At 38.2% G+C, this 11,392-nt stretch overlaps 1 protein-coding gene across 3 annotated transcripts in view; it reads right to left on the bottom strand.

Moving 5' to 3' along the window:
- The window catches only part of Syn (synapsin), a 50,609-nt gene extending 41,398 nt beyond the window's left edge, over window positions 1–9,211 (bottom strand). The window contains exons 1-6 of one of the 3 annotated variants that reach the window (XM_071715314.1): window positions 9,125–9,211; window positions 3,876–4,315; window positions 1,678–2,017; window positions 1,025–1,278; window positions 585–720; window positions 79–183 (exon numbers count right to left, since the gene is read on the bottom strand). In XM_071715314.1, coding sequence (XP_071571415.1) covers window positions 79–183; window positions 585–720; window positions 1,025–1,278; window positions 1,678–1,947 — 765 coding nt within the window. In that variant the 5' untranslated portion in view covers window positions 1,948–2,017; window positions 3,876–4,315; window positions 9,125–9,211. Of the gene's footprint in view, window positions 1–78; window positions 184–584; window positions 721–1,024; window positions 1,279–1,677; window positions 2,018–3,875; window positions 4,316–8,662; window positions 8,887–9,124 lie in introns of those variants that run through there. The other 2 variants (XM_071715311.1, XM_071715313.1) reach the window with 2 other exon arrangements.
- Window positions 9,212–11,392: the final 2,181 nt, after the last annotated feature.

Here is an 11,392-nt window from a genome sequence, read left to right as displayed (position 1 = left end):
TGGTAATTGTTAGTTTTTTTAAAGAAATACGAGGAAATGGAACTTCGAAATAAATATGTGCCGATTGATTTTACTCACCATTTCGCGATGATTGGGGTAATAACTCTGTTCGATCAAGGGGAAGTTGTCTTTACCTAAACGACGCTGCAGTCCCAGCAGGTGAGCAAATACCCAAGGTTTATCCTATTTTATAGAACACGATAGCAATTACCGAACGGTTCACTTATATCGTCGATAAGAAAGACATGCATAACAAAATCAATAGAGGGTATTACATGTGAAGAATCTCAATATATATATACAATATATATTTAAATTTTTATCATCATCCTATTTAATTTTTGTATTTTAAATACAAATTAAATTTTGAAAATTTTTGATATAAGTAAAAATAAAATAATGTTTTGATATATATATATTATATGTATATAAACAAATATATTATATTTGTTAAAGATTCTTACTTATTTGCAGATGATTGAGATTACGAAATTCTTAACAAATTTTATTTTCTGTTTTACATTTGTTTTGCAAATAATTATTAGAAAATTTATAAAGCAGATAATTTTATTGCAATACGTTACCTGAAAGTTGTAAATTGCTGTGAGATTGTTAACGCTGGGTACACCGCCGTACATCAAACCAAGAAGAAGATTCCTGTAATCTTCTCCAGCATCCCGCAGATTTTGACGTATCAATACGAAATCAGGTTTGAAGGATCTGATAACAAATAACAATATCCGTTGCTTAATATTGCTTTAATATTTCGAATTAAATTTTTATTTTGACTGTTTTATTACATTGTTATATTTGTCATTCTATTTAAAAGTTGTTTTATGCATTACGTGCCAAATCAACCTTGTAAGTTTCCAAACTACCATTTTAACTTATTTCTTGATATTTAATTTAATATTGAAATCTAAGATGAATATAGATATAAAATAGCAATGCATTTTAGTTTAATGCAGAGAATTGCTAAAATTGGAATGCAGAAACGCATTCTTATTCTCCAATTTCATCTTACCGAATAACTTTGGTCCCGTTACGATAGACAGCCATGGACACAACGGTGCCCGCCTCGCTTGCCGTCAGGGACAGTTCTCGAAATTCCGCCTGCTCCACGCGGATCTCATAATCGCCATGCAGTCTGCGCCCTCGGAAGTATTTGCTCCAGTCGGTGTTTTGGTCATCGATCACCAGCAGAGTGAAGCATCGGTCTTTGCTGTATGACGAGCCTCTGGTCGCGCCAGATACCGCCGCTCCCAAAATAGAAGCACCCTACGCATCATTTTAACTGTCACACGTTATGACATTCTCGCCTTGCATCATTTTAACTGTCACACATTATGACATTCTCGTCTTGCAACATAGTAACTGGCCAAATAGAAGATTGATTTTTTAATTAAATACTCTATGAAGTGCACGAAAAAAATGCTTTTGAGAAAGTCAAATTTCAAAGTTTCAAGTTTTGCTCTTAAAAAACGTACCTAATTGCGAGATATTGAGAGAAATATTTTGAAATACTATACTTATTCAATCTGGATTATTAATAGCTATATTTTTATCCATAGTTGCAATAGTGGTTAAGTGATGAAGCTATTACTTTTCATTCAAACCGATTTCTGTCAAACAGAAAATGTCAGATAAATGTAGATAAGGAGGATGAAGTCAACTTGCCTGGTCGCGAGCGGCGCCGGTTAAGCTCTGCACTCGCTGGAGCAAGCTCTCCCTTGTCTTCGCCGGCGAGGATGGTGCGCTGGTGGTCCGCGAGCTGGGTCTCAGGTTGAGACTGAGTTCACCGCCGATGGGCTGCGGCGGTCCCTGGGGTGGCGCGCCCGGGATCGGCGGCTGGGACGGCGGCGGTATCGGACCCGGTTGGGATTGCAGAGGTCGGTCCGGCATCGCTTGATACGACTGAGACGAATCCTGTCGGCCCACGGGGGCCATCCCAGGATCCGCGTTGGGCTCATCGTCGAGTTCCGAGCTCAGGTCCCCTGATGAGAACCTGGAAGACAAGCTATGGTGGTCGTCGTGACAGTGACAATCGGTCGGCAGGCCGCGCACTGACGCTGTCGTGTCTGACTGCGCTAAATGCACATCGATCACATACGGTGCTGATGGGATGAGGAGCATGTAGATGACGTCGGCGATGAGGCTGGGCGGTCGCTAATCGGCCGGCGCTGCATGCGTGACGCGGATCTTACGTCTATTTCGGTTGCGAAGTGGACGACGGTCGCTTCAGTTTGAGGTAACATATCCGTTCCTTTTTTCATCCATTAGATGCAATCTTTTTTTCCACTCAAATGGTTTTAAGCGTATTGAATAAAATGAGTATCTAGACGCGAACAATGCCGGGACATCCGCACGAAACCATGCCTTTGCGCATTTACGTCATCATCGATTTGCATTATCGAGCGTATGTGTGGTTATTCGTAAATAACAGCGAGATTTACGTCATAAATAAAAGCGAGAGATGAAAGATGCGATATCGCTGATGGGGGAGGAGAGGTGGCGTTATACTATAACGTTACCGTGTGTAAAACAACGTTAGCGCGATGACTTGATATCGTGACGTGCGTCCAGGCTACTTGCATTTGGGGCAATGCTGGAAGCGGTATTTTTAACGAGCCGCATGCACACATCCATATTTGTCGAACACGGAAGACTTGGAATTATTAATAACAACATTACTTGTGCTCGGACTCTCTGTACTCATTTTAGCGCGACACTTTCGGATAAGCAGAGGTTCCCAAACATCTCGACACGATTTTTTTCGATATTTAAAAGAATCCCCTCTCCTCTTTCAATCGATTAACAGTATTTTAAAGAATTAATTTTAAAGGATCGAAGTTTCGATACTGTAAATATGGAAAAAGTAAAGAAAAGTTTCTTTTGTGTGAGCTTATTATTAATAAAATTCAAATTTTCGCACATCACTTCACATTCACTAGTGTGGGAACCTTCGAGTCGAGTAATTCCAATTTTCAATATCATAACTTTGACATATTATTGCTTGCTTAATGGCCGTCTCAGATAAGTACTTGTGTCCGACTAATTGGACAGAGGAATCTATTTTCTCTTCTCCGGTGTGATGGGGAGCCGTTGAGAATGCACGGAATATTGAGATACCCCGCGCGTCGTTTTAACGGCCGATCATTATCGTGCACACACTAGTGTGCGTAAATTGACTCCGTGTAAGAGCCACTCATAAAAGCAGGATTCAGCTCGGCGATGTGATACACGAGCTTTCATCGGGTATGCCTTTCAACAACGTATTCACTCTCCAGATAAAGCGACGTTTCGATCGAAATGTTTCCATGCCGGATTTTAATTATAGGAATCTCTGGATCCCGTCCGATAACAGAATACGACCAGTAATTACGTTAAAAGCGCATTAAGCGCACAATATAACAGAGTATAGAAGCGTTATTCGCAATTATAAATTATTGCTTACGTGTACACGCATAATGACAGTAACGAGAGAAAGAGACATAAAACACTGAGTCACGTAGATTATTTATTTTTATCCGCAGATCTTTTCTAGAGACTTGTATCATCTTAAATGCATTATCGACTCCATGCGTTCAAGAAATATTCCATAGAACCAATCTGAGGATCGGCAAGTGCTTATGCAATAAAATTGTACTCTGCAGTACAGTTGTATACTGCACAAGCGATCTTGTTCCATGCAGATTCAAGATTCGGGCTGACATTTTTCAGTACATATGCGTCAACAAAATTACGGAAGATATGAAGAAGATAATTTCAATTCTTTGGGCGTATAAACGAGCGCCGTAGATGAAGATCGTTAAATTAATAGGCGCGAGATCAAATGTCAGCTCCACAGTCCGACGTGCATGATACCGGCGACTTACCTCCGTTTCAGGTAGTTGACATTGGAGGTGAAGGACTGACGAAAACTGGAGAATGAAATGTTGCCGGGTGACGGAGCTGTACCACAGTACTTGGCGCAACCGCCGCGGCCGGTAATCTTGATGGTTACACCGGGCTCGCTGCTGCGATGAAACGACTCCCGGTTTCGTTGCTCGGGCTGTTAGCGATCCGGAAGATAACCCGTTTCAGTTCTCTGCCGTTGAGATAGTCCTTGCGTTGCTGATGATGCGACGTCGTCGCGACGCGCGAAATAGGTCGTTCGTTGTGGGTCGATGGATCGTGTCGATAGATCCCAGATCGTTGGGCGGGTTCTCTCTGCTTTGATGCGTCACGGGATAAACTTCAACGTAAGGTAATCCGAAAGGAAAGGATGAAATAAGAGAAGGTGAGGAAGAAGAAAATAAACAATCCAAGTTGAAATCTGTAAGTAAAAGAGAAAACACGATTTAAGTGCCGAGTAATTATTGCCGAGTGTAAATTGTAATTATAGGATTCTTATTTGCGTAAATAAGGGCCTGTTGGTAAACTACCTAATAGTTAAATCATATATATACGTCTTTGTTTATCCTTTACATTAGACAAAGATAAATATATGATTTAACTATTAGGTAGCTTACCAATAGGTTGGAACAACCGGCCCTAAGACTGTAAACGTATAATTGGTCGTATTATTAGCAAATGCATCGAATAATTGTGACATTTTTACGATATTTTTATATGAAACATTTAAATATAAAGATTATTATTAGTTAATGTTTTTCAATATTTGAAAAGATTAAATATAAATATAATTGCACATAATTCTCTAAAGTATATATATTTTACAATTTAACATCAGTCAAAAATAAAACTTATTAAATTTCATTTCTATGGTATTTTCGAATTGTTCAAAACAAATTAATTAGCTTTTTAATCTGAAGATTTAAATTACTACATTCAATTTACTGTAGTCTTTAAATTCTATTAAAGAGACTAGTCAAATGTGCTAATATATCAGATTTCTTAAAGCTCTAATTTAAAGAAGTTTCCCTTTAATTTGAGTGGCTTAAAATAAAATAACCTACTTGTGCTATGAACGACACGCTTTTATTGTCCAAAAGGTCTTTTCATAAATGGTTTCTCTTGTGTATTGGAAACAGTAAGCTAAGATCATAAAACTGGCTTATGTCCTGTTATTTTCTTTATGCCATGCTTTGTGAATGCTTGTGCACATTATTACGACAATAAAGGTTGCGTCAAAGATACGAGATTTATTTTTTTTATGAATGATTCAGACCAGGCACTCGCAGAAGTATGAAAAAAATTCCAATCCAAAAGAAATTCAAAACTCACGAAATAGGTAAGACTACCCTTGCAATAGTACAGCCCATTATAGCTATATAATTAAAAAATCCTTTCTTGAATTTTCTAAAAATTAATGATAAAAAATTGCCGCTCTTAAATCTGCCGCTGGTCATAAAGAACACTTCGAAATCACGTATTGTGCATTAAGGAAATTATGGATGTAACCGGTGCGACCAATGACTCTCGTAATAAAAGGCACGCGAAAATCGATAGTCGGAGCGCGATTTTGCTTGGAATTTCTAAAATGCTTCACGGCATCGCGCGAGTTCACCGGCATTTACGTATTCTTGGAACATACGCGCGGCACGGAAACGCTACTTCTATGGCTTTCTCGTCGATCGTATCACCGGGTAGAGCGGTGATCTTCCTTGAAGAGCTCGCGGGATAATTCTATGCTCACACCGTAGGAAAAGAAGAGGAGATGAGAGAGAGGGAGAAAGGGAGGATAAGCGTCGAGGAAGCAATGATACATTCCGACCGTCCGTATTTGTTTCTTCCGTACTTCTCTGATAATAGCGACGTCCGTGTTTCGCGGAACTAGCAAACTTCGCGTGTAATTTTCAACTTTCTCGGAGCATTGCTCGAGAAGAAAACCTCGCGATTCGATTTGACGATGCAGACAAACATCGCAATAGCTCACAGAATTGTTCCTACACTAGACGTTACACGTCAAACTGAGAGCAAAATAGTTGGTCCTTTTTGTACATCAAAACATTTTATAAGATTTATTATATAACATTGAAATTTAAGAAAAATCTGTTGATTTAGACGCTATAAATATAATTCAGCATTTTTAAATTAAATTTTAGTGGTGAGTTTGCATCAAGATCTTGCGAAGGGAAAATTCTAAATTTACCATAGACCTTGCGGCTGAATGGATATCTGGGTCGTAGGTATTCCGTATTTCATTCCGAGGTTATTCTTTGAAGTCTTAATTCGAGTCTTTGACTTTTTTCCGATATTATAGTGATTTCAGCTTTGTCTTCATGTTTGTTACTTCAGGAGATTCAAATCGCGCAAAGGTATAATTTATATAAAATTACAGGGGAGGATAAAGTAGATGAACCAATGAGAAATAAGTTAATTTCTACTTATAACGACTTCCATGTGATAGTATTTCGCAATTTTCAGCGGGTTAGTGTAATACATTGCATAGAATTATCCTCGCGCCGCGAATAACACCTACCTATTAGACCGCGAAGTGGTAAACGAGTCATTACGTGTTGATGAGTTACGCTCGTGGATACAGCCCATCAAGCATTTTACACGCACAATACCGTTGCATGCATCGAATTCCTATAATAGCTATATGTTACGTACGATCAAGAGAGTCTCAACAATAGCCTGGTATGTGTAATAGATGATAAGTTACCTGATACAAAGTTTTGTAAAGTTAAAAGTTTAAATTGGGATTATGACAACATTTTAATTACAAAATGAAATAGCTCTGGATTGAGATATTTAATCATTATTCTAAAACATATGAGAAAATAATTGATAAATGTCAAAAGAAATATAGCTCATATAAAAAATAATAAAATATTGATCTTAATATTAGGTACTAATTGAAAGTAAGAATGACTATTATTCATTTATATTTTTTATTACGATTCTAAATGAAGATTGTGAATAATAATCCTTTATAAATCTAATGTTAGAAGAGTTACTTAAATACTAGAATCACTTAACGTTAGCAAGTAGGTCACTGTGTAATTTTACACATCCTAATAGGTAGTGTAGGTGGCAATATGATTGTACAGATAATTACAGTCCAATCCTATTCCGACACATTTAATCATCATTAAATTACAGATGGTGTAAGAATCAATACATCCGGCTTACCCAGGTTCTATCCAATCAGACAAACGTCGAAATTTGACACGAGATTTATTCAGCGAAAACAATAAAGTATTTTCATTGTTTTTTATAGAATAAACTTCTGATACAATTATAAAATATTGAAACAGGATATTTTGATCTATATTAATTAAAAAAACATGTTAATTAAAAGTTTGCTACAGCATGATGACGTAAGTATCTATTCATGTGAATAAATGTCACGGATGTATTTTAATAATGTATTAAATTTCGCATTAAATTTAGCGCAAATATCACTTTGTGCATCATATTATAATTATAATTATATCCTCATAATACATGTCCTCATAATTTCAAATGCAAATATACGAGTATTGTACCACCGGTGCTGTCTGAATTCGCGTAATTACGAAGATTTAGATCTCGTTTAAAAGATTGCCGCGTTCTGTCTGTTTTAATCTCTGCATCTAACTCACATTGGAATCCTAATGAAAGTTTTGTTGAAAATTAACATGTCTGAATATATCTATGACATATTTTTCTCAGGTTGAGATAAAATAAATGTTACAGAAAATTGCGTAACAGGAAGAATCTCCACTAATCCGTATATATAGTGTCTTAAAGCTGAAAGATGCAGCCAACTACGGGTATCGAATTTTTATTTAAGTACTTTCAAGACTAATCGATAAACTTGTTGAAAAATAGATGAGTCAGGTTTTTCTTTATTAACTTTTATAGATCGCATTTATTATGTATCGCAATTGACATTTTATAGAGATGGATAAAGACAGATTGTTGTGCAAGATTAATGACTGAATTCATCAGTATTGATTAAATTCAGCAACTTCAAGCTAATCTCCATTCTTTTCCTTCTTTTGAAGCTTTCTTGTAAAAAATTTTAGCTTGAGAAATTTTTCTAGGTTTATCTTCTATCATATCGCGAATTATGATCCAAGTCCACGATATTAAAGACAGTCACTTTTAACCATTCTTATAACAAAGATGAATTTACATGTATTAATGCTAGAACCAGTAAAGGAGCGAATAACGTTTGTAAAGAAATAAGTTTAAAGCGCATAAAGAAAGAGGAGCGCTATCGCGCAAAAGAATATTCTCGTTTACGCTGATCGTTAAGATCCATCCCGGCGGCCATGACTAAAACTTTCTAAGAAAAAGTCGTTTTTATTAATGTCACGACGAAAGGAGAGATCGGGAGAGGTTCGCCGGAGAACTTGAATGTAAAATAAAATTTGTTCCTAAAAAAGAAAAATCAATGAAGGGGTACCGCTTCGTAAAACACACACACGCACATTCGCTACTGCTTTATCGTCTCCCGAAACTCGGGAGTGTGTCACTCCTGCTAAAATTATCGCATTCGTTTCTCGTTTCCCCGGCTATCCCCCCGACTATTTATGACTGAACATCGATTGTACCCCGTCCGACCGAGACACCGGAATCTTGCGCAATGGACGTAAATCCGAAAACTGCACTTGCGTACCAAAATATACACTTCTCATTCAAGGTAGATAACGATCCAATTTATCAACGACCGCCCACACACGTCGACTTGTCGTCGCCGTCAATACGAGAGCGGCGGTAATCTTACCTCGGCGATCTCGCTACGCAAAGATGGTTAATTCGAGCTTTCGCTCAATAAAGCGATCGCTCGTACACTCTATCGCGTTGATTCGTTTACCGTTACGAGGCCCGTGGCGTTTATTGCAAACGACGTTATTGCGACGTTTATCTGCGCGTCTTATCGACAGCCTTATCGAGCGGACTATCGAGAGCGACGTTGAAACTACCCCGAGAGAGGCATCGAAACTACCCCGCTCGGCGAAGACAGCCGTCACGTGAAGGTGGTGCGCGCCACCAGCCTGTCACCTTGCGTACTCCACGGGGCCGGAACCGGCAAAACGATATTTTACGAAAAGGCGTGCTTCCGAGGGAATCGCGACTTTTTTAGGCGGAATCGCCGTTCCTCGGCGAGATCGATATTCCTACGGGGCACGGAATTTGAAAATCTCGCCTGGACTCGTGCGGACTCTCTCAAACTACGGTCACTTACCTGTGTCGCGTGCGTGTACTACCCACTAGTTTGCCGATGAAGCAGTGAGGCTCGGCGGAGAATCGCGAGGGTGTCGCCCGGAGGGCTACCCTGGTCGATATGCTGGCGCCTGCGCAACCCCTTATCATCTACCAAGTACCCCTCGCGTCCCCCTCGCGTGGGGTTCCCTCGCACAGCCCGTCGCGGACGCGTACAATTCCGTACGCGAAGAATGGGCCAGGGTGGGGGGAAACAAAAAAGGAAGGAAGCAACCCCTCGCCTGCCTGTTGGTATTTGTGCGAGATTGTTCGGTGCATGTCAAACGCGGTCCGCCTACTTGCCGACTGGAGATGAAACTTGCTTTTAACGTGCTCTCGCACTCTCTCGACGAGTGCGACTTTCACGTCATTAAGAGCGTCGCCACCCCGAGGAACGAGAGGGCGATTTTTGTAGCGAAAGTTATTTTTTTTTTTTCTTGAAAGCTTGCGAAGAGGTCGAATCGATGACGTAGGAATGACGTTTCTTTTTCAGAGGGGGAAGAATCAAATAACTCGCTGGGAGCGTGGGCGAATGTATGACGGGATTGAATACAACCCCGGACGTTATTAAGAACGCGGAGAGTTTGACATCCCTTGTGAGATTCTATCGACGCGATATTATATGAAGCTATGTTTGAGAAGAAATTTATCAGCGACAATGAACTCTTCGCAATATTGATGTACCTGACAGAGAGTTCTTATTGAAAAGTTTCTTATTGGAAAAAGTCGACACAAAAGAATAACTAAACTGATATTATTAAGAAACGTCTTTTAAATAAAAGATAATACAATTTATTTCAAGAGTAAAAAAAAATATTTTAAGCGAGTAAAAAAGTAAGTAATTGAAAGATGCAGATATCTTTTAGACATTTTTTAATGCTGTGTGCAGCAATATTCTATAATCTCTCTCTATAGTTTACTAGATTGTACAATTATTACAAGGTAACCGATATTATTTTACATACTATGTATATAATTGTGATCGTATCTTTATATAAAGAAGCTCGTCAATAAGACTATATACCTAATACTATATTTGGACTATATAAAGAATGTCAAGGCGATATCATCAAGAATATAAAATTTGTATAAATATTTTACAAGTTCTCTACGGATGAGGAGAGGAGGCCCTATATAACGCGTTCACATTATTTGCATTTAAAGAAGCGTAACCGAGACACTCCCGTTCGTTTCAAGGAAACTTCAATCGATACGCGACAAAGTTCCTCCTCGAATCTCTCGACGAATTCACCGGATGTAGATGAAAGAGCAGTAAGAAGACTTTGAGCTGTCAAACTTCTTATCACGTTGCCAGTAATCCGATAAAAGATCTCACGGATATAAGATGACGTTGCAGTAAATCCACTTCTTTAAATCAGTATTAAGTAACTTTCCCCCCATGTCCAAATACCCGGATACAAAATTAACAAGATGTTAAGATCGATTAAAATTTATATTACGCATAAAAAATTAAAACACGAGAAGAAGAAAGAAAAAGATATACATAGAATTGTTACTAGAATATAAAATATTTTTATAGAATCAAGAGGCACGGTAGTGTCTCGCGCCAAGTACACGAGCAGCGCGAGACCGCCGTGGCTCTTTTACGCGAACGCACGAGTTGCAAGTACCCGAGATTTTGAGATTGTTATAACGTTAACTTACGCATTGTTAATCGCGTTGTACTGTCAAAACCCACCTTTTAAATTGCTTGTTAATTTTATTATCAAAAGACCTTAGTTAGGTATCCATTTATTTTAGAATTATCTTTATTTTATTATGATGCATAACCAACAAAAAAATATTATTATGATACAATAATTTAAATTAAAACTAATCAGTGTCTTGATGTTAATTAAGAATAAAACAATCAGTATTATGAAACTTGAAGTTAAAATAACCTATTATTAATATCTGTGTGCTAAAAGAATTATAAATATCATGTACGTTCATCTTTGAAGTCAGAGAAAAACATTAATTATATAAGTAACATTTCTCATTCGCAGATATTGATGTGTCTACGTAATACAATTGATATTGCAAGTCTCAGATGACAATATCTGTCACTGCAGATTGAGATGTATCGCCAGTATCGCATATTACTCGCGAATGATTACATGCCGCTTCTATTGTCTTGTACGAAGTCTTTGTCTGTAGGTACACTGTGACGTTTTAAATATCGCTTTGATGAAGAATCCGCGACAGCAATACATACGAAACTACGAATAATAGATCGAAATCATCGAAGCCT

The sequence above is a fragment of the Temnothorax nylanderi genome, unplaced genomic scaffold, assembly GCF_030848795.1.
Source record: "Temnothorax nylanderi isolate EJ_2023f unplaced genomic scaffold, tnyl_v1.0 TNYL_tig0159_pilon, whole genome shotgun sequence".
Lineage (NCBI taxonomy): Eukaryota > Metazoa > Arthropoda > Insecta > Hymenoptera > Formicidae > Temnothorax > Temnothorax nylanderi.
Note: the sequence above shows the minus strand (reverse complement) of the source record. Positions and strands in the feature narration are given on the sequence as shown.